General features: G+C 48.8%; 1 protein-coding gene and 1 pseudogene across 13 annotated transcripts; both read left to right on the top strand.

Annotated features, from left to right (window-relative positions):
- The first annotated feature begins 433 nt into the window (after positions 1 to 433).
- On the top strand, positions 434 to 22456 carry PPCDC (phosphopantothenoylcysteine decarboxylase). Of its 13 annotated transcripts, none has more exons than XM_039856706.1 (7): positions 495 to 590; positions 3587 to 3766; positions 4720 to 4926; positions 16407 to 16502; positions 17377 to 17505; positions 21222 to 21390; positions 21843 to 22456. In XM_039856706.1, exons 3-7 carry the CDS (start codon positions 4741 to 4743, stop codon positions 21914 to 21916), a joined length of 654 nt encoding a protein of 217 aa, XP_039712640.1. In that variant the 5' UTR covers positions 495 to 590; positions 3587 to 3766; positions 4720 to 4740; the 3' UTR covers positions 21917 to 22456. The 13 variants fall into 13 exon arrangements, with proteins under 13 accessions (XP_039712646.1, XP_039712640.1, XP_039712647.1 ...); XM_039856709.1 differs by having other exon boundaries at positions 498 to 590; positions 3584 to 3766; XM_039856707.1 differs by having other exon boundaries at positions 553 to 690.
- On the top strand, positions 17998 to 18116 carry LOC120597967 (uncharacterized; annotated as a pseudogene).
- Positions 22457 to 23240: the final 784 nt, after the last annotated feature.

Raw genomic sequence — 23240 nt, 5'->3', positions numbered from 1 at the left:
TGCTTCCTCCTGATGCTTTCCTGTTGCCAATGTCCTGCCCTGCACTTGGGACTGCTGTTCTGGCACTCTAAGCCCTTTGCCATCCTTCGAGATTCACCCTGAGTGACTCATTTTCTGAGAGGGCTTCCCTGCTTCTAAGATTTACGCCTCTCTGCTTCCTCACGGAGGACATTATTCTGTAATTTCCTGTATCCCTGCTTGTCAAGAGAAGGGACACGTTTATCTCTGTAAACAGTGCACTTAAAACATAGAAGAGGCTCGCTAAATAGTCACAACTCAGTACTTCAACGATGAGCAGTGTGTATTTGTGGGACGGGGGTATAGGGTGAGAAGAACGGACAATTAATTAAGTGAAGCCAAGGCGGAGCACCTGAAAAACCAAAAACGGAGAGCCAGAGTTCGCGGCAGGATTCTCTCCAGCGAACTACAACTACCAGAAGGCAGAGAAATGGACTACAACTCCCAGAAGGCTGCGCGATCACGTAGGCTGCCAGATACTCTCGTGAGATTGAGTGCCAATCAGAATCAGCGCGAAAGGCGGCCGAGATATTGCGATATTTGGGGGCGCCTCCGAGACGCCCCTGGCGCGGGTGAGGAGACGAAGGGGGTTCGGGGAATGAATCCTCGCTGCAGGGCGGAGTGAGAGGGAGGCTGAAGAAACTTAGCTTGCGACCGGGTCTGCGGGTGTGCGTATGTGTCCTCACTTTTGTGCGTGTAGGGGCTGTGGAGCTTCACTTTCCTCTCTGTGCCCGTGGGGCGGGAGTATTAGGAACCCCTTCCTGGCTCGAGCCTGAAGTGGAGGATTTGTTTTTTGCGCTTCCATCCCCGCTTTGTGCTGCTCGGCGATTGTCTAGTGCTGTTTAATCTAGTTTAAAAGGTGGCCCTGTCAGTTCCCCACACTTAACCAATTGCCTTAAAAAAAAAAAAAAGAAATCATGAGCCTGCTTCCAAAAAGGAATAGGGACTGACCAAAATACAAATTATCTTATAAAAGTTGTTTAAATAGAAAAAGCTGAGCCTTGGAATGTTGCAGTTAGCTCCTAGATCAGCCTAAAAGTACTGACTGAGATTTAAAAATTAGACTGAGGCCACATTTTGTCAGAGAAAAATGCTGTTTTTTTGAAGTATTGGAGGCTCATGCCAGATAATGGGCAGGAGAGATTGCCAAGTTGGGGAAGTGGTGTCAGGAGCAAGAGTTTTCCTCATTTCTTCCCTTGGCTGAGAGGTGGCAGTACTGTCATTCCCTTGCTAGTAGCCCGCCTGTGTGAATATAATAACTTACATCTCTCCCAACATGTGGACTGGAGAAGGGGTGCCTGGGATTACGGGAGCAGCAGAGTCAAGTATACTGCTTCTGGTTTGACAGAAGAGCATCTTAGAAAGCCAAGGCCTTGAGCTCTCCCTGAAGAGTTCCTTGTCTCTCCTTAGGAGAAGGGGTTCAAAGTACTCCTGTGGCCATATGACTTCTTTTAATGATTTTGGGTTTGGGGGCAGGGTGACACGTTGGTGAGTGATAGGTGGTTCATTATTACTGTGGCAGAGAGTAGAGTGTGTTGACTGGTAGGAGATGAGGTCAAAGCAGAAGCCTGGGGCCAGTAGTGAGGGGCTCAAACATTAAGAATTTAAGTCCTGGATCCCTGCCCATCCCCACTCTCACCCCCACCCCTGAGTTTGGTTCTGCTTTTGCTTAGGCCCTAGCCCCTCATCATTCCTTTGTGGGCTAGGCTCATACCTTGTCTGAGCCCTGGTTCTTCCCTGGACCCACACCTGCCCTTATTGTGACTGACAGATATCACAGAAACTTTTATTTAACTGCCATAATTAAATTCGTAAGAGATTTACATACCATGAGCCTGCCACAGGTTGAGGCTCTTTACTCTGGCCCTATCTTTCTAAAGCAGCAGTCCCCAACCTTCTTTGGCACGAGGGACCGATGCTCCTATGAAGCTGAGGTGAATCTGAGGTGGTGATGCTAGCACTGGGGAGCGGCTGCAAATACAGATGAAGCTTTGCTTGCCAACCTGCTGCTCATCTCCTGCTGTGCGGCCCAGTTCCTAACAGGCCACAAACCAGTACCAGTCTGCGGCCCGGGGGTTGCGGACCCCTGTTCTAAAGGACAGAGAAGCTGCCGTTTTCCTGGCTGTGGCTTATCTGCATGACTGGTGCCCTGGGAGCTTGAGGCTTAGTAGACAGCCTTCAGCCCTATAACCTCTCTGCCTGCCAACTCTTTCTGCTGCTCAGGTGTTCCTTATGAGTCCAGCAGAGCCCAGGGAAATGAGCTGCTGGTTACAACTGTCTTGGCTGTGCAAATAGATGGTTCTAACAGGAATTGGCTAGAGTAACAGACTTACTGTTGGGATTTGGTCTTTTTTGAGCATGAACATAACTGCTAGCTGTCAATTTCCATGGGATTGTCAGATTGAATCAATTTGACCTTGCTTTCAAATGTTGGTTAAATTATCCACTTTCTACTCCTCAAATACAAATCTCCCACCCACTTTTTAGAAAGGTAGGTGGGCTTTGGTCCTTAGCAAAAATTGCTCAGTAGGCTCAAGTAGTAAATCTTGGGCTGTACCATGTATTGTGGGGTGATTGAAGTCACCAACATGGATTCCTGCCCCAAGTTTAACTGCTTTCAGTAACCTGTTCCTTAGGAATGATATCAGCCTGATGTGGAGGAGTTTCAGGGGATGCATAGATGAACTTCAGCTTCTGGTTTCATAGAAAACTCTCTGTCCTAGCACCAGTTGGCTGGAGTGGGACAGGGTCAAAGTTCGAGGTCTGGCAGGTTTCTCTAGAGAGTGAGGAATGTGCCTACATCACCTACTGTGGGTGCTGATCAGACTGCTGATTAGTTCTTGGAAGAAGCTGGATGATAGGCCAGTTGCTAACAGGGCTCCCCAGGCCCTGGAGTAGATACATTTCTGCTCTAGGCAAGCAGGGCCCTGGTGTAGAGCAGAGATTGAGGTCACTGGCAAATGGAACTTTGGGGGAGTCTTGCTGAAGGGAACTGGTCTGTGCTTAACCCCTACTGAGAAGGTTCTGGGCCTCTGAGAGACCCTTCCAGGTAGGAGTAGGATAATAGATCCAAACACGATCTTCAGCTCATGTAGGTATATACCTGAGTCCTGAAGGCAAATACTGGGCAAAGAGGCCCTAGGGAGCCAAGGGGTCTGTAGAGTAAAGAGGAAGCCCCTGTCCTGTGGGTGCACAGCCATGGAGGTAGTCATTGAGAGACTCGCGGGCACTTTCTCCTCAGGGTCTGCCTTGGTAACCCCTCTGTTGCTGATTCTGCCCATTTTGAGTGCATATTCTGGGACTCTCTAGTACAGAGAGCCCTTACTGCTGTCTTCCTGCATTGACTCAGAAGGTTTCTGCTGGAAGGAGCTTTAAAGATTGCATGTTCCTACTGCTGTATTTTTCAGATGAAGAAATAAGTCTAGAGAGGAAGTACTCTAGGCCTAGGCCACATACCAGGTCAGGAGCACAACCATGAACAGGGCCCAGCACTTGGGATTCACAGGCCAGGCTTCTCTCCTCTGCCACACCCTGTTTCAGAGGGTACAGTTTATTATTTATTTAGCAGATGTTTGGGACCCACCAAGTGCCTGGTGATTGGCAATTAGACCTGGTCACACATTCAGGGAGCTTGTTGGCCGTGGTATGGAAGTGGAGAGGGAGAGGCAAAGAAACCTGATGAACAAATTGGATCGATGATCACCAAAAAGGTGCACCCCAGAGAAGGACCCGTCTCAGGTGATTTCAGGTATTACTCCTGTCTTTCCAACTCATTTAAAGTGACTGTGTCTTCCACAATTCCTTTGCCCTCAGTAATTTGTCCTCAGTGACTATTGCTAATGGAGTGAGTATGTTTTGCTGGTCCAGCCTGCAGAATGTTGGTTTTGGTGTTTACATCAGCCATATGATCATGGGCACACACTTATAGCAACATCTGAGAGTCAGAGGAATAAACCAAGTAGCTGGTCTCATGGGGCCTACATCCCCTTTATGCTTGTCTCTTCCTGGGCTTGGGTTTGTAGAGTTGTGTCCAGTCTGATCTACAGGGACAGAGAGGCAAATCTCTCAGCTCCCTGAAGCAGCCAAACCCCCTCGTAGCCTAGGGTTCTACTTCACATTTAACCTTGGAACTCATCTCGTCTTGCTACTCCCTTCAGTCAGTCAGCCTGGCCCACTACAGTAGCTCTTTACTTTGCCCCTTCAGTCTCATCACCACCAGGGCCCCCTCCACACTGTCACCAGCACCATCTTTCTAAAATGAAAACTCACCCTGGCCCTCACCACCCTTGACACTGCCCTTGACCTGACTTTTCAGACTTACTGCCCCCCTGCCCCACCCCATTACACTTTAGCCTCACTAGTAAGCTACTCCCTGTTTTCCAAGCCTGCCACCCTCCTTTAGGTCTTTTCACCTTTGCAAGAGTTTTTTTCTTTCTGGAAAAATTAATTCCTCTTTTAGGATTCAACCTGAATGCCATTTTTTTGTTTTCTGACTTCCTCAGAGTTATTCCTGGCCAGCCACAGCCCCTGGTATAGACCTTCCTCACAGCACTGACCACATTACATTTTAACTTACCTATGAGTGCTGAGGCTATCTGACCTTATCAAACTCTGTGCTCCCAGAAGCTGGGACTGCCGACGCCTCAGGAACCCCAGTGTCGAATGTATGAATGAAGTGGGTGCCCTTTTTTCTGCTTTTAGATCCTAAATTTTGACAGCTTTATGGAGCCCACTTCTGGCAGGCTGCCAGAACTTGAAGCCACCAGACCCCACATGGAACCAAGGGCCTCATGTCCAGCTGCTGCACCCTTGGTAGAGAGACAGTACCATGTTCTTGTGGGTGTCACTGGGAGTGTTGCAGCCCTGAAGTTGCCTCTTCTGGTGTCAATGCTTTTGGACATTCCTGGTGTGAGTATCCTTATTAGACAAACATGGCAGCCTCTGATATTAAAAGATTGCTGTTCCTGGAGCCAGCCCATTTTTGTTCAGTGCATGAGGTTTTCTTTTTATTAATTGGGGTGTTTGTGGAAGTTCTCTGTGTTCATTGATATGAGGACATTGCGGGAGACAGAGACCAGTGTGACAGTATAACCAGGAGCTAGATTAGATAGTGTGGACAGAGCTCGAGGGAAGACTGGGACAGGAAAGCTCTGGTGAATGGAGGAGCTGAGTTTCCATGTGTCGACCCTGAGTTTCCTTGAGGTCCTGGTATGGGAGGAGGGCTGGCCAGAGAAATGCAACAAATTCTCAGTGCCCCCTTGCTGCTTTGGGCTCCCTGTCCCCCCTCCATCCCCCACTTTCACTCTGTCTTTAACACTGTGGCTCTATTCTCCCTTTGAGACACTGTAGCTGTTCTGTCAGTGCAAATGCACTGGAACCTCAGGGGCATTTGCGGCAGCTTTGGTTTAAACTTAATTCCTTCAAGTGTTCAGAGTTACCCAGGGGCCACCACAGTGTGTTGGAGATTGATAGGTTGAGCCCCTGCCCTTGACCAGACCATATCAACTTTGATCAGTTTTATATATTGGGGTTCTGGGGCAGGTTCTTCTGTGGGAAAGGTTCAAGGCTTTAAACAATGTGAATGCCAGCAGGTGACAACCCCACTTCCTTTTCTGGTATCCAGGTGCTTTGATTGTTCTCTTGCTCTTTCACTGCTGCACACTTCACTCAGGTGACCTTTGCTTTGGCTAGCCCCTGCCAGGTTGCACTGCCCTCTCTGCTTCTGTCTGCCATTTCAAATTCTGCACAAAACCTTCATCTAGAAGCCATACTAGCCTGCCTCAGCTCATGTGGTTTTGTTCCCTTCCTTTTAAAACTCATCTGATGTTTTAAGGTGGTAAAAACAGATTTGATTCAGAAAAAAACTATTGTAATAAGGGAAAAGAGACCTCCGTATAGAACTGAGCTTGATTCTGAATACAACAAGGAAAAGTGGGAATTTATAGCCAAGGAGTAGGTGGGGGGTGGGGAGCGGGGCGGTCATGTGGATGGAAAATTACTAAGAGGAAACATCAGCAGTAAGGGGGATTCTTGCTAAATGATCCTAACAGGATTCTTGCTGAAGGCAGGCAGGGTGATAAGACATCTTCTGGGGAGTGTTGGGGGATGAGGAGCCTGATGAGATGTCCAGGCTGGTCAGATATCAAGGATGGGGGCTTCTGGCTAAACCAGCTTAGCAGGATTCTTGCTCTTGAGGACAAGGCTCAAGGACAGGCCTGATTGAAAAAGTGGCTCAGAGAAGCCTGACTAGAGTTTGGTCAAGGAGAGACTCTTGACCAAGATATGGAACCGTTGGCTGCCTTTGACTCTGTTCATGTTGTCCGACACTAGTTTTTGTGGGGTGGTAGTAAGTCACTGGGGCAGAGGCTGTGCTTTTTCCTTGCTTGTATCTACACAGCACCTAACGCAGGGTGGCACAGGTGGATGTACTTGGTGTGTCCAGCAGGGGGCAGTGCTCACTTGTGGATGACCTTTTTGAGATTCTAGGCAGGGGCTGGAAACTTTTACTTTTTTTTTTTTACTTTCCACAAACTTCAACCCAGAAAGTCAGCCCCTCGCCTTATCCCCCAGGCTGGGACAAGCAGTGAAGCAGGCAGCCAGGGATGCCAGCCAGGCCAGAGTGGGAAAGGGAGGAGAGTCCCAAGGCTGGGCAGTGGTGCTGCCAGGGCAGTGCTGCCTGGGGCCTGCCATCCTTCCTGTACCCAGAACTGTTGGTAGAAGCTGGCCAGCTAGAGCCATGAGGGTGGGAGGCCTGGAAAGGGTTGTAGCAGTGACAGCCTCTGGCCGGGCCCCCTGGGGAGAAAAGGAGCTGTGTAGTCCCTAGCCTCCGAACCCCGCCCCCACCAGAGCCCCAGAGTGAGTGAATTTCCGGACTGGGGGTGGGTGGGGGCAGGGAGTCCTATCCCAGGAAACAGATGGCAGCTTCCGAGCTGAGGGAAATGGCAGCTCCACCGCTTCCTGCCATCCCACACAGCCAGTATTTATATTTATAGGGGTGTGAGGAAAGGGCCTGGAGCAGGGAGGCTTTCCAGCCTACCCCAGGTCTTTTAGCCTTGTCCACTGAAGGACAAGCTGTGACTGGAACAAGACTCCGCTCTTTCTCTCTGCTGGAGTTGAAGCTGAAAGGCAGGCAGCCAGAAGGTCATTGACTTGGGAGGAAGGAGGTCCTGACTTAGCCCCTTGGAGCATGCTTTTCTCGGTTTAAAATAAAGATGACTCCTGCCACCCATGCCTTCAGGCTCTTGTTAAGACAGAAGGAGAGGGACATAGATGAAACAGTTTGTCATCTTGTGCCAACAACTAGGCACATTTTCTGGCACATGGAAGCACTTAACAGTGTTTGTTTCATGTCTTTAGCTGTCTTTCTCCTTGTTGTCATGTCCTTTGGGCCAGCTATGTGGTATGGGGTGTTGGGGTTGGTGAGATGGTCCATGTGGGAGAAGCCATCGGAGCCACATTCTACCTGCTCAAGTGGAGGGCCCACAGCCATCACATTTCTCGGCCCTTTCATTCTACAGATAGAAAGCTTCTTAAAGAACCTGAGTTTGTATGGTGGGGTCCTTGTGTGGTATTGGTAACCAAGGGGGATCTCTGGCTTGCCTTGTATTGGCCCCGAGGCAGTGACCTTTCCCCCAGCACTTCCCCACCCTCCCTGATGGTACTGATTTTGCCATTGGCCCTTTTCTACGTCACCCCCAGGAACAGACCTTGTCCCTTAAAGCAGTCCTTCTCAGCTTTTTGCCTAAATTATGAGTTCCTTACCAGGACTCCCTTAGGCATACCTAGATTTTGACTAGCAAACGAATGTGTGGGGTGTGGGCTGCAGGAAGTTGGGTGATTCTGCAGACCTGGCTCATAACTACTCCCGATTCACCAGTGTGTCCAGGTACCCCAGGAGAATCATTGACTTAAAGCCAGACCAGGGAGACTGTGAGGGGCTTATGAAGAAGGGTAGATTTAGCCTCAAGCATCACACACTAGCAGTCAGGGAGAGTGGCTGCCAACAAAGAAGCCTTGGATCCTTTATGTGCAGTGTGGGGAGTTGGACAGTGGACACTAGCCCTACCTCAAGAGAGGCAGCTGAGCCTCTCACACTAGGACCCTGGGCAAGTCAGTTCTTTATGGCCTTAGTTTTCTTATCTATGCAATGAAGTGGGGACAGGTACTCAAATGATCCATCTCCAAGACCTCTTCTGGCAGTAGTGGGAGAAGATTCTAGATGTGAGGGCACAAAGAACTAGGACCCAAAGGCAGCCTGAGAGAAGGTCCTGGGGTAAAGGAGTTTCAGGATGTTTTGCAGTTCTGTAATTGTCAAGTAATTGGGGGGCAGTTATGTCTGAGTTGTCAGCTCAGTCAGTTTCTGCCCTTTGGTTGGCACCCTTCTCACTTGGGAGAAGACAGACACTCCTCTAGCCTTGCCAAGGCAGGCATCAGCAGGGCTGAGAGCCAGAGGGGATTTCTAAAGGTAGAGAAAATTTCCCATTCAGGGAGCTGGCAGGCTCTGAGCTTAGAGAAGGATAAATTTTTAGAATGCCCATCAAGATATTCAGAGCCGTCAAAGGTGAGGGAGAAAGGGCCCCCTACTCATATGCAGTATGAAGTGAATTCTCCTTTTATGGAGGACCATTTGGCAATATCATGAGAAATCACAAATGTTCATAGCCCATGATTCACCCATAGAACTGAACCCTGTGAGATATGTTTATAAAAGTTGATCATGTGTGTAAGGATGTTCATTATACCATTGTTTATAATTCCAAAACAAACTGGAAACAAAATGTCCTACAGTAGAGAGGCATGGCGCAGTTATGGTACAGCCTCTCAGTGGATTCTGAGGCATTGGTTCAGAAGAATGAGTGGATCTCTGTGCTAATGAGGGGCAATCTATAAGATATCAGTGAAGGACAAGCCTTAAGATATGAGTGAATGAGCAAGGTACAGGAGTTAGCAAACTGTGGCCCATTGGCCAAATCCAGTCTCATGGCCTGTTTTTGTATGGCCTATGAGCTAAGAATGGTTTTTACATTTTTAAATAGTTAAAAAAAAATCAAAAGAAGACTTTTGTGCCACATAAAAGTATATGAAATACAAATTTCAGCATCCATAACATTTTATTGGAACACAGCCATATTCACTCATTTATACCTTGCCTATGGCTGCAGTCTTATGTAGTTGTGACAAAGCCTAAAATAGTATCTGGCCCTTTATAGAAAAAGTTTGTCACCCCCTGGCATATAGTATGACTTCCTTTTGTTAGATCTGAATTACTGCCTGCAATTTTTCCTCTGGAGGTGGTTTCCCTGGTAGAGACACAGGAGCAGGAAGGGAGCCTAGCATTTTTCATTTTGTATCATTCCGTTCAATTTTAATTTTCTACCTTCTGTGTATTATTTTTAAAGTTCATGGGGCTTTCAGTGGGGATGTTATGGAACATTCTTTGTAACTTTATGCTCACGCCCTCCCCTCTCGCCCACTCCAATGCTTATGGAGGAAAGGCAAGTAGGAGAACCAAGGACTTGTTTGAGGTTTGTTTCTTTCTAGGCGGAGACTACCTGCCTGCTCTGTGGTCTTGATATAGAAACTGGTCCATTTAGCTGTATTGCTCTGAGACAGCTATTCGGGTCTCCACTGTCTTGCCTGGCCCCTTCCTCCCTAGCTTGCTCCTCCAGGGAATGAGTTCTACAAGCTGCTGGTCAAAGGGCTGATGGGTCCTGTACCCCAGGGGCCTTTCCTGATACCCCAGAACAACATCCCCATGTAGAGCCTCTGCAGTCTGCCTCTCTGGTTCTATTCTTGAGAGTTTTCTCTAGTTGGGGAAGGGCACAGAGAGATTTGCAGCTCGGTCCTGCTTGAATGGCAGGAAAGGCTGGTGTGACCAAAATGCGAGGTCCCCTAGAAGGCCCATTTGGAGGCAGAGCCTGGTGGGCAAGGGCAAAGGTCACAAGAGGGCTAAGATGGTACAGTGGGCTGCATGGGCCCCTAGAGGCCATGTAGTCCAAGTGGCTCATGGCTCAGAAGGGGAAACCAAGGCTAGAGAAGGGATTTGCTTGAGATCCCCCAGCCAGTGAGTTGGCAGAATTGGGGCTTGAGGCTAGTTTTCCTGACTCCTATTAGCGTGTGAACTTCAGGAACTCAGACCTGGAGAGTGGACATTCTCTGCTCAAGCTAGAGAATGTGAGTGTAAGAATCCCAAGAAGCTGTGGACTCTTGCCTGGACTGCCTTGCTTTATGATCAGGAGTTGCATACCCACCCACCTGTTAGACTGAGCCCTTACTGAGGGCAGAGCTTGTACCTTACTCGCTCTGGCCCGCATGAGCTTAGTAGGCTCAGTAAATGTTTGCTAGTTGAAACAACATTGTGAGCCATTAGGATACCCACTCAGCCAACCAGAAACCCTTCAGGGATTTGTTAATGAGGCTACCTCCTCCACAGCTTCCCACCCCATGTGCTCATTCCCTGGGCACCAGTATTCCTTTTTCCTAGAGTATACTTGCCATCCCCATGCTCAGCTTCATGCTAGCTTCTTGTCTGGCCCCCAGGCCCTGGGCACTGCTAGTGTCAACACTGGTTGGCCCAGTGTCGGGGGCCTCTGCTGTGTGTGTCAGCCCAGAGGCCTCAGCCACCAAAGCTTAGGGTTCCAACCTTTGTGACAGGTTAAATCAGGCACGGCTGGTGCCTCCTCTCTAGAATCCTCATCAGTCTCCTGTGGAGCCATCATCACACGCCCTAGAAACTGAAACACCTGCTCTTTTCCAGCCACTCACCTGGGGCTTCCAGCTGAGGCTCTTCTTCACTTGTATATACCAGAGTGGTGCTATCTAATATGGTAGTCACTTGCCATATTCAAATTTAAATTTAAATTATTAAAATTAAATGAAACCAGAAATTCAGGCCCACAGTCACACCAGCCATACCTCAAGAGCTCAATAGCCACATGTTGCTCATGGCTGCCATACTAGGTAGCACAGATGTGACAGACTTCCATCACTGCAGAGAGTTCTATTGCATAATTCTGTAGAGTAGTTGATATTACCTCTCAGGAGACATTGGACAATGTCCAGAGACATTTCTGGTTGTCATAACTTGGGGAGGGGGTGCTGCTAGTTCATGGTTATAGTGAGTAGAGGCTAGAGATGGAGTTGGAGGTGGAGATTCAGGCCATAGGATTTGTTCTATCCTGTGGCTGTGAAAGTACTTCTCCACAGGTCTCTTTGAGAATCTGCCCCCAAAGCAGGCTGGGCCAGACGAGGGGCCTAAAAGTAGAAGAGGAGGCATCACCCCAAATTCTATTTTCATTTCTCCTCTCTGACACTTCAGGAACCCCAGATGGGATTGGTGATGTCTCTTCAACAGAGAAAAGGAAACCAGACTTGCCAACTGGTTACAGGAAAAAAAAATCTATAAATGCTAGGCAAAAAGCAAGCAGCTTCTATAATAGGGTCTGGGCAGGCCTTCGTCACATCACACAAAGAGGTTCAGGCTAAAAATATTAGATATGAAAACTGTTGGTAGTGGTTTCACCAGGGAACCAAGCAAAGGACTACCTTTTAGGAACTCTGTAGTGTGTGGGAGATTGTTTTAATGCCCAGCTCTGCTTCTACCAGGACCCAGGAGAGTGTAAGAGAAAGCCAAGGAGGGTTCCTGCCCTCAGGAGTTTTTTGCACTGCCAGGGCTTCTTGGCATTTGCTGGGAGAAAGGTCAGCAAGTGGTCAAGTAAATAGTACACAAGTATTGCCTTTTTTTTTTTTTTTTTTTTAATGTGTGCAAACCCAGGGTCCAGCCCTTGGCTCCCAGGACCTTTTGGCAGAGTGAATGAAAATGAAAGAACAAAGCCCATAGGGCTGATGAATCAGATCAAGTGACATCCCTCTGAAACCAGAAAAACTGGTCTGGGCCTGCCAGACAGCACTGGGGTCACGGTCACTGCCAAGGAGAGGTGGCTGCTTCATTGGGGTCAGGGGAGGGTCATCAAGAAGGACAGGCTCATACATACTCTTCACAGTACTCTTTAGGTAGGGACAGTGACACCAGGAAGCTCCCTAACAATGACTTTGTAGCCTGGGAGGGTAGCCAGAGAGGGATCAACTGAGAGACTGGGGGAGGAGCTTAGAGAGAAGATCTCAAGCAGGGGCTAATGCCCAGAGTGGGCAGCCTACCTGGACCCCTGGTTGGGGCTCTGAGACCCTAACCTCTTAACCTCTACATCCCAGGATGTAGAGCTGAGAGGGAGGAGGGAGCCCCTGAGAGGGCCATTACCAAATTGGGAATGTTTCTGAAGGCTGGCCCCAGGCACAGTCTTTACTTTGAGACCTGGCAGGCCGTTCGGGAGTGGGGAGCATAGGGAAACTAGATCTTCAGGAAGCAGCTTTCCAAATTTCAGAATAGAGAATGAGCTGGGACATTCTTAAGTGGCAAATTGTTCAGGATGATTGGGAAGCTCTAAGAAATGATAAAATCCCCATGAGGAAAAGAAACTGATATGGCTACCTGGGGAGTCTTCTGTTGAAGGAGATTGGAAAGCAGAGGAAAGGAAGATATGTCACCAAAGATGAAGATAGAATATGGTCCAGAGTGACGAAGTTGTGGTGAAACTCAGGATAACCAAGAGGGCTGTTACATGTATTTGAAAAAAGAACAACAAAACAATGCCTGATGCTGGAGGCCAATGGCATAATATTAGGATGGACAGAAGGGAATGGGGAAGGGGCTCACACGTCCTATTTTGTTTCTGTCTTTTCTTTTGAGCTCGAAAAGCTGGGACGAATAGTGATAGAAAGGACATGAACCCAGGTTGGGTGATCCACCTCCTGACCTGGGCAGGTTCTGTTCTGGGGTGCTGGGATTGTAGTTGGTAACCTACAGGATATGCGGGAGATAGCAGAGAGGCTGGGGGCTGGAGATGACTAATGACTTATCAAAATGATGAAGGAGATGGGCTTCACAGATAGATGAGGCTTGCGAGCACTTAGAAGAGCACTTAGGAAATGGTTGTCACTGGGGCTTGATTTGGCTCACTGGGAATAAGGCATATCAATTTTAGTTTATTTTTTTTAATATTAGACAAAGTATTTTTGGATTTAGGCGAAGCCTTTGATGTAATCCTAGGATATCCCCTAACCACCTGTTGATGTTGTCAGCATTTTTATAACTAGTGGAAGATTCTATTTGGGATGGATTCTTTCCCACCCTCCATCCGCAGCCTGTGAACCTTATGGAAGGGCTCTTGCTCTTGACTTTGTTCTGTTCATGATTTGGATTCATGCCTCAGGGCTGCCCGATGGTGGTGCTAGCTGAAACAGGCCAGGAGGAACAGGACTAAAATCTCAGGAGCTCTCCATAGACCAAGCAAACAGAGGGCCAACTCTGGAAAGGTAGACTTTACCAGAGAAATGTGAGAGACTGCATTTGGGACCAGAAAAGTAGCTGTGCAGGTACAGTCTGGGGCTTGTGGCTTAGCTGCTGTGGGGAGCTGCAGCCAGAACCACTGCAGAGTGTCAGGGGTTAAAAACCAAGTGTACTTAAGGAGGTTGTCTGGGAGACAACTGTTCACATAGCAATCACTGCAAATTCTTTGCTACAGTTTAGCAGAGAGTTCTGAGTTGTGAGAACTTCATTGTTTTGCAGGATAAGTAATTTGGCTGACCTTGGGTCTTGACTGCTGTTTTCTCATTGCGATGCTATAAGTTGTGTGTTCTAAATAAACTTGGGGACACAGCTTGAATCTGTGCTCCCTCCTGCAATTCTTTTCCTCAGTCCATGCTCCCCCTTTCAGGTACCCTGAATTACTTTGTCGGCTGGCTTCTGACAAGCCGCCACATGGGTGAGAACTCTTTTGAGTTTTTGCTGATTGCAAGTTCCATATACATCAGCAGGAGGGTGTGGCTTCCAGAAGAGCTGATGCTAGTGCAGGCACTGACACTCAGTTCGAGGGACACGATACTCCAGGTTCCCTGAGCCTAACAATGGGACACCTCAAACTCCTACAGGTAGAAGAGATAGCTCCCACCTCTGAGTGCTTCAGTTCCAGGAAATTTCATTTCATTTCTTTTGTAGTTTTCTCCCCTTTTTTTCTCCTCTCTTTCTGGAACTCATTATTAGTCAGATTTTGGACCTCTGAAGCTGATCTGATTTTCTTACCTTTTTTTCCCTGCTATTATCTAACTCTTTATCTCTCTATTCTACTATCTGGATGGTTTCTACTAACCTTATATTAAATTTTTTATTTCACTATTTATAATTTTAATTTCCAAGAGTTCTTTTTTGTTCCCTGGATGTTCATTTTAAAAAATAGCATCTGATCTCTTCTAATCTGATCTGATTTGATCCACTAATACCTCCTCCTTCCACTTCCATCTTCCAAAAATATGTTTATATATTTTAACTGCTGGATTATTTTTGTTTTGTTCTTTTGGTCCTCTTATTTTGTTGTTGGTGGTGGTTCATACCTTTTACAAAATCTCTTTTGTTTCAGTGGGCTTTTGAGAGGGAGCAGAGTTTAATCTACCTTATTTAACTGAAAGTTTATTCTTTGATTTAACCTTTACATATCCTTTTGTTTTAAATGTGTCTTTTTAGAATTGGATTTAAAAACATCTAATGTGAGAGTCTGAATTTTGATTAAAGTCTAACCCATTGTGTATGTACTACAATTAAATTATATTAGGACTTCTGCCATCTTATTTAATGCTTTCTTCTTATCATGTATTTTCTCTGCTTCTTTTTTTTCCCTTTCCTATTTATGTGTAGATTGAATTTTCTTCTGTTTGTTCAAAAGTTATATGTTACTATTCTTATGGTTACTTCTAACTTACCATGCCCCATACTTTACCTTATCATTCTGTGTCTTAAAAGTCTCAACACCATCCTGCTCTCCCTACCTGGACTGGTCCTGAGGCATCTCCAGGGCTGATTCACTGATGGGATGGCAGCTCCGTTCATACGCCATCTTGTTCAGAACTGGGCAAGGCTTGTTTAGGGCTGGCCTAGAAGGGACTCCAGTGATCATTGGAGTTTGGTTTAAACGACCTTTAAAAAGGCCCCTGAAGTTTTGTGCAAGTTTGAGTATGGTAGAATCTCAGGAGAAGTGAGAAGGAGAATGGATAAGCCCGAGAGCTCCCTAGTAGAGCTGGGAACGCCAGACCTGAAGTTCTTCTGCAGGTTGCCCTCCCTGAGGCTTCTATGCTCTGCTCCCAGCTTTGCTCTTAGGTGCTGTGCACAACGCTGTCCCATAATAGGCAGGAAACAAATGAAGAAAGGGGGCCTCGGTGAAATGACAGAGAAGGCTGGGGACTAGGTTGAACTGGCACAGGCGCACCCCATACAGAGAGGCAGCCTTTACTCAATACAATTAAATCATCATCAGTGCGAATGTGGGCTGGCAGTGCCAGAACTTTCAGTTTTTTTAAGAGAAGCCAGGAAATTGAATTTTCTATGGGAAATTTTTTGATTTGTATATATTGGCTTAAAAATGTTTATAACCCCATGCAGGCCAAACAGCACATCTGCCCACTGGATCTGGCCCAGACACTGCCACTCATGATCCCTGCTTGGGTTAGTCCATGATTCTGTCCTTGTCACCCTTCACTATTCTTCCTTATGGATAAATGTACCCAAAGATGGAATTTCTACATCCTTCACCTCTCAGCCATCTCTTCTGGGCCCCTTTACTCTGCCAGCTTAGCTGGACTAGTGCAATTTCCACTACCGTGTGCTGTTTCTCACAGCCATTCATTCTGTTAAGCACCTTAACCATCCCCTTGTTTGCATTATTTACTTATCTAGTAAATGAGTAGTGTGAAGGTAAACTTTGTGTTTGCCCTATGAGTATAGGGTACACAAGTTTGTTTTTCTTGGAGCCTGTATGCAGCTGGAGCCCATGAGTCCTTGTTCCTAGAAGTGCGAGAGGGGATTCTGCCTGCTGTCTCGGTGGGACATGGATGCAGACACCAAGGCCTGGGCCCCAGCCCCACCACTGCCTTGGCCTACAGAGGGTAGGGCTTCGACATAGCTCAGAGCTCAGGACCCGTGAGCCTCTTTGGGGTGGCCTTCTTGCCCTGAGTTCCCTTCCTGCCTGGCTCTGCCTCTCACCTCGCTCTGTCTCTCGCCTCACTCTGCCTGAGTGTCAGGAGCCTGCAGCGTTATATACACTGGACAGTTGGTGACTCATTCCTCAGCAGCTCCTTAGATGGGGAAGTGAAACAGCCACATCTGGTGGGGCCTGACCTTTGGATGACAGCGGAAGTAGCTATGCAAACTGCCAGGGAGAGAGAAGTTCCTCTCTCTAGCCAGACTGTGAAGAAAGCACTTGCCTGACCTGGCCCCGTGTCACCTCCACGAGTGGCTCTGGTAACGGTTGCTCTTTCCCTTCCCCCACTTTTCTTGGTGACAGCTAGAAGTAGCAGTGGTCACAACTGAAAGAGCCAAACATTTCTACAGTCCCCAGGACATTCCTGTCACCCTCTACAGTGATGCTGATGAATGGGAGGTCAGTGCTGGGGGCCCCAGGGGTGAGTTCCATGTGTTTCTACCAACAGGACAGGAGTGTCCTGCAGCCATAGTCCTGGTGGCTGTAGCAAACAGGCCAGGCTCAAGTCAGCGGGCAGGGCCCTTGGGGCAGAGGTGATGAGGAAAACATCTGTCTAGCTTTTGGCCTGCAGGAGGCCTGCAGTCTCCTCCCACCCCAGGCAGAGCTCAGTTTTGGCCCTGTGCCTGAGGTTGAGTGTCCTTGTACTTATCTGGGCTGATGAAACCACAGAGGAGCTCTGTTCCCACCACCCTTGTCCACGTGGCCCCGTGTCAGGGCTGTCCAGAGCGCCTCACTTCCCACGGCCACTGGGCTCTATATCTGCTCTCCCACAGAAGGGTGAGCACTGGCTGATTCACTAGACGTAGCATGTGGGCCTCACAGGGGTGCCCTGCCAGGCATTTTTAAACATTCTCAGCCTAGAACATTTTTGGCTGGTCCGTATTCCCCACCCCACCCCCTCCATTTCTCACCGCCCCAGAGCTCTTCTACTGGCTTGGACAATCCAAGCATCCGCCTCAAACAGACAGGCTAGGCAGGAGTTCCCTGCCAGATGTCAGTTCTCTTGAAAACCAAACCATAAAGGGAATAGCTCTGAGAGACAAGGGGCATTTGTTTCCTCAGGCCTGGTTTCTCTCAGGCTGTTGGCTCCACAGCCAATGCTCACCAGCTTAGCTGTGAGAGGGAATGGCAATGGATTTGGGCAGGGGTAACTCAGGTGGTCTCCCTTGGGTTTCTGACTTAGTGCCCTTGGCTGGGTTTTCCCCCCAACACTTCCTCCCTCCACACTGAGAGAGTGGCCAGCCCAGTGACCCCATTTCTTTCTCTTTGCCAGATGTGGAAGCACCGGTCTGACCCAGTTCTCCACATTGACCTGCGGAGGTGGGCAGACCTCATGCTGGTGGCTCCTCTTGATGCCAACACTCTGGGGAAGGTGGCCAGTGGCATCTGTGACAATTTGCTTGTGAGTGACTCCCTGCCCAATTTCCTCCCTGGGCCTTACTTCCAGTTTGCTGAGCTGCAGACTGCCTTTATACAAGGTTCTCACCTTGGAATCCTTTTATGTTGGGCAGTTTGCTCAGAGCACACTTCCGCTGCCCCCTCCTGTCTCACCTGTGCTCTGGCAACTGGGTAGAAGACCTGGTCCTGATGGATGGACTTGACTTGTGTGTGCTCTCTGAGGATGTCCACCTCTCATCTGCCCCTCGACCTTCAGCTCTTCTCCCTTTGTCCTTCATTCATGGCTGCCTTTCTGTCGGTTTCCCAGGCCAGCCCCACTGCCTGCCTCCCTTAGCTCTGCCTTCTCACCAGGATCTGTTTATCTACATGGGCAACTGATAAGAGCGTTTACTTCCTAATGGATCTCTCTTGCACACTTATCTCTCCTGTAGCATAATATGCAGTTTTCCTGTATATTATGGAAAATTTAGAAGGGAAGAGGGGGAAAGACAGATTGAACTACAGCCATGCCACCCTAAACGTGCCCGATTTCGTCTGATCTTGGAAGCTAAGCAGGGTCAGGCCTGCTTAGAACTTGGATGGGAGACCACCTAGGAATACCAGGTGCTGTAGGTGTAAAAGAAAAAAAACACAGGTTGAGAGCATGAGCTGATGGATGGTGGAGGAGAGGAACAGAAGTCCAGCTGTACAAAGTTAGGATTGTCTAGGGCTTAAGGGACCTCTGGGGAGCTATTGTCCTTAAAGAGCCTTTGTTTATTTGATCATCCTGGGAAGAGTTAGGCATGATCTCTTCTCCTTCCTCCCTCTGCCTTATTACCTCATTTCCTCATTCATTGAGCTTTTATATACCATGAATTGGGCCCCATGCTGAGGGACACACAGGACATGTGGAGCTCACAGTGTGGAAGGAGAGAATTTTTGGTTACCCATGCAGGGGAGAAGGGAGTATGTATGCTCTGGGGTGTGGTCCAATCTTAAATGACCCCAGTTGGTCCTTTGACAATGAAATCACCACCTAGCACAGTACTGGGCATATAGTAGGCATTCAGTAAATACTTATTGTATGTATGGGGTAATTAGTAATTTTATTTTGGCAAACAGCTACGAGTTTTTCAGAATTAAATATGGTGAAGAAGTGAATAATGAAATTGGGTCAAGATTTTTTGTGGTTAGATAGGAGGTTAGTTTCTTCCTGTGCTTCCTGATGGTGCTTAAAGCATTTCTAAAAGAATCTGCTAGTGATTTAAGCATCATTTGAATAGGAACACAGGGCGTCCAGAAGAAGAGCAGCACAGATTGTGTGGCCAGGACCTGGGTAGGAGAGTGCATAGATGGGTGAGCCAAGGGACAATATGATCAAGAAGGCTTCCCAGTGGGGCTGGTGCTGGGGCTGACAGGGTGGCTAGAGCCTGTAAAGCTCCTGCCACTTTCATCAAAGTGGGTTGGAGTTGTGTGTGACCAACACCGTCACCAAATCTCTAGGCTTCCCCTGCTGGGCAGCAGCCGGCCCATGTGGCATAGCATCCAACCTCTAGGAGTTAAGCCCAGGCCTGGGCCAGTCTCTTGAGGGCCCCCTCCTTTCTCCCAAAAGTTCTTTTTTTTTCCTTCAAAGCTGCCAACTGTTCCCTGAAATCTTTAGGGTTCTCTCCTCCTGAGTTGGCTGAGCAAGAATATGTTCCCAAGACCAGCCCCCAGGCTATTTTCCTCAAAAGGTTTCACTTGAAGGCAGATCTTACAAGGAATTGAAAATCTTGTAAAGTTTAAACTGTCACCATCCTTGATCTATGGCTCTGTTCTCTCTCAAAAGATGTTTTCTCCTTGTATACTTGAAAAGAAGTTTGCCCTGTTGCCTCCCGACTTCAGATTTCCTCCCTTTCCAGTGCCCAGTGCTGGGTGTGAACCTGTGCACCGACCTCTGGCCCTTTGGCACCTCACCCACCCTCTGGCCCACTCAGGGTTTAGCCCCTTCTTTGTGCTAAACAGCCTAGCACATTCAGAAAGAGGAGATGACTTCCTTGGGTGACTAGTCTAGCTGGGAACTGGTCTCCTGACCAGGATCCAGGCCTTTTCTCTGCCCAAGTGAATTCCTAGGGCCAGAGTCTGAGGTGCTGAACACAGCATTGGCCAAACAGAAGTAACCGTGGGAACTGATGCCTCCTCCCATGCCTCCTGCTGCTGGAAGGTCCAGGAAGAACTGAGCTTTGAGATGAGGTGGGCAGAGCTAGAGAGATGTGAAACATGGAGGGGTTGGGTTTTTGCTCTGGTCAGTGTGCTTTGTTTTGAGGACACATAGAAACCCCAGCTCACCCCCACCCACCTACATGCAGTTAGGGGGCTCTTCTAGGCATGCTCGTGACTTATGCAGAAGCAGCAGGTGGCACAGGGCCAAGAGGAAGTATGACTGAAACTGTCCATTCATAGTCCGGTTGCCAAATTGAGAGATCTTGGTGGGAAACAAATGCTGGTGTCTGGGACTACGCAAATAGCCAAATCCTGAGGCTGTGTGTTGTCCTACTTCCTTCCTGTTTCCAGGAGAGGGCAGGGGCACTGAGAGGGGCATTATTGGCCCTGGACTGTTCATTTCATTGTTCTCTGGACTGCTCCTTTTTTTCTCTGATGGGTTTTACTTCAGGAAAGGGGTGTGCCAGCTTGTCTCCCTGAGGGGCCTGTAGGAGGTTCTTGGAACAGTCAGAACACAGGGGAGCATACTCCTGTGGGCCACAATGGTTATCTCTCCCCAAGGCAGCCCTTGGCCCAGGAAGCCTGTGCCTGTAATAATAACAGGAGCTACTGTTTCAGTAGCCTGTACTTTGTGTCAGGCCCTGTGTGAAGAGCTTTAAGCATTTTCACCCTCAAGCCTCACAGTCACCCAATGAGAGGGGCTTTTGCAGAGAGGAAACTGAGACTCAGAGTACTAAATAACTTGTCCAAGTTCTCACGGCCAGTAGTAGTAGATAGCACAGTCAAAATTTGAAGTCACGTCTACGTGATTTTAAAATCCACAGCGCTAAGGACTCTGTGAGCTGATTGTTCTCTTTCATAGCTGCTCTCATCCCTGGCTCAATGAGATGGCCTGGAGAAATAAGGAGGTAGTGAGGCTGCAAAGTGCAGTAGAGGTTGTACAAAGCCTCATTCCCCGGATCATTCCTTGGGTGTGTGACTTGGGGCAACTACTCACTTCTGAGGAGTGCAGCTTCCCCCTTGGTGAAATGGACAGCACCTTTACAAGTTTGCAGTGGGTGTTCATGAGATAATACATGTGAGAGGGTCTTTGTCATGTATAAGATGTTGTTGGCCTCAGCTCTTGTTGGCCTTGAAGTATATAGCCAGTGTCGGGGTGGGCGGGCCCCATCTGCTGAGCAGTCTGGTCCTTAGCTCTGTGGGTAACTGTAGAGCTAGTCTTCTGTTCCTGCCCAGGGTTGCTTCTCTCTGTGAGGTATGGCTAGCTGTAGAGAAGCCTTGTGCTTGGGCACACAAGGAGACCCCTCCTGTGTATAGGGCCTTGTCTCAGATCCTATGGGAAGGTGGAGAGGGGTGAGGAGACATGGCTCCACACCCTGAGTGACATGAGATTGTTCCCTGCAGATAGCAGCTCCCAGTCATCCCAACGCTATGGTTAGTCATGGCCCAGAGGATGGCGTGTAAGATTTGGAAGGGCTGGGGAGGAGTGGCAGGCAGATCAGCAGGCACCCTTTTCCCAACCTTTGCCCTTCTTCACAGACCTGTGTCATCCGGGCCTGGGACCGCAGAAAGCCCCTGCTCTTCTGCCCAGCGATGAACACCGCCATGTGGGAGCATCCCATCACCTCACAGCAGGTGGACCAGCTCAAGGCCTTCGGCTACATCGAGATCCCCTGTGTGGCCAAGAAGCTAGTGTGTGGCGACCAAGGTGGGAAGCTGGCCAGGCTCACAGTCTGTCCTTACGACCTAGGGTCAGATCTGGGTTCGGATCCCAGCCTGTTGTAGATCTGGGTTCAGATCCCAGCCTGTTGTGACCTCAGGCAAAACTACTCCAAGCTCAGCTTTCTCATTTGGAAGATGGAAATCATAATTCTTTTCCCTCAGAGTTGTTAGGATTAAATGAGATAGTTTACGTAAGGTGCCTGGCATCATCTGTGGCATGCAGTCCATGCGCAGTTCTTGACGGCTACAGGAACTGTTCCTGAGACCTGTCCTGGGGGTCTCGGAAGGATGTGATGGGTCTGGCTCAGGCAGAGGGCCCTGGCCTTCTCAGGCACTGGGCTCTGGGTGGAGCCCTTGGCGGGGGATACTTGGTGGGGTGGGAGTGGGGGATGGTGCCTTGCTTCAGTCTGTAGGCCACAGCAGAACTTTGTTCTCTAGGTCTGGGAGCCATGGCCGAGGTGGGCACCATTGTGAACAAAGTGAAAGAAGTCCTCTCCTTCCAGCAGAGTTGAACCCAGGACCTCTGCTACTTGTGTCCTGTACCCAGTGTGTTTTTAGGCCGAGTTGGTGAAGGTAGACATCAGGTGGAGACTTGCCTTGGCCGAGTAGGGGTCTGGCCTGGCCTGTTGCACAGCCTCCAAGAGCCTGACCTGCCCCACATTAAACTAGACCAAAGGCCCAGGTCTCAACTTCGTTCAACCAGAAGATACCTGCTTTCTGGGAGCCCCTCCTCACCTTTTCCTAGGATGGGCCCAGCAAGCCAGAGGAGCAAGCTGCTGTATTGTCCCTGTGCCCCTGGGAGGGGACCAAGGAGTGACTGACCAACCTTGATTCTACATCATGCCCAGGAACCACTTTTAGAAATTGCCTCAGCTGGAGAGCCCCAGTGTGGCGGGCCCCTGGCCAGGCCTTTGGAGTTTTAGCTCCTTGGTGGGTTGTCCTGGTGCCATGCAGTCAGGAAAGCCTGCAAGTTGGCAAGTCCCTGAGATTTCCCACAGACCATGCTGTGAGATGGAGGGTACTGAGAAATAAAGTGACCTTTTGAGAGACTCTTTCCTTCCTTTACAGCCCATCTGTGATCTCAGAGATCAGGGGTATTGCTAGGTGTGGCTGGGGTAGGGTCTGGGCTAATGACAGACTGGTGCTCCTTGGGCCCCATGTCATGTGGTGGTTAAGGGCAAAGGGCCCTGAAGCCAGATAGCCCCTAGTTCAAATCTCAGCTCTTCCATGTGCTAGCAGTGGGACCTTGGCTCAGGGCCTTGGCCTTTTGACCCTCACTTTCCTCATCTATATTATCCTACCCTCACAGAGTTGTTGAGAGGATCAAATGAGAGAATTTGTTCAGAATAACTACCCCACTAAGTGCCTCCTACATAGCACATGTCAAATAAATGGAAGTTAATGCTAGATATGTATACATACCAGTGAGCACTTCTAAAATTTGCTGAAATAGATTTTCTCATTTTGGGAAAAATAAAATCCTGACCCTAAGTGGACATGGCCCTTTATGCAAGTGACAAGTGCACAGCCAGCAGGATTGGAATCTGCCCTGGAACCTAGGCCCCTTGCTTCCTGATGTCCTCATCAGCTTTGCTGCGCCTGAGATGGGGCCTGGGTGTCTCTGCTCCCCCGCACCCTGTCCAACAGCATATGCAGACGAGGAGAGGGGCCGCGACTCTAGAGATACATGCTTAGTCCTAGGGTGGCTGCAGTAGGCGGGGTTCGTTTGCCTACTGGGAACTGAGGTTGGGTTGGCTTCCTGCCCTCCTGCCTTCCATGCATGGGTTGAGCAGGATCCCATGCATGCCCTTGGACCACTGAGAGTAATGATGCCTT

This window comes from Pteropus medius, unplaced genomic scaffold (genome assembly GCF_902729225.1).
Source record: "Pteropus medius unplaced genomic scaffold, Ma_sr-lr_union100, whole genome shotgun sequence".
NCBI classification, from domain to species: domain Eukaryota; kingdom Metazoa; phylum Chordata; class Mammalia; order Chiroptera; family Pteropodidae; genus Pteropus; species Pteropus medius.
Note: the sequence above shows the minus strand (reverse complement) of the source record. Positions and strands in the feature narration are given on the sequence as shown.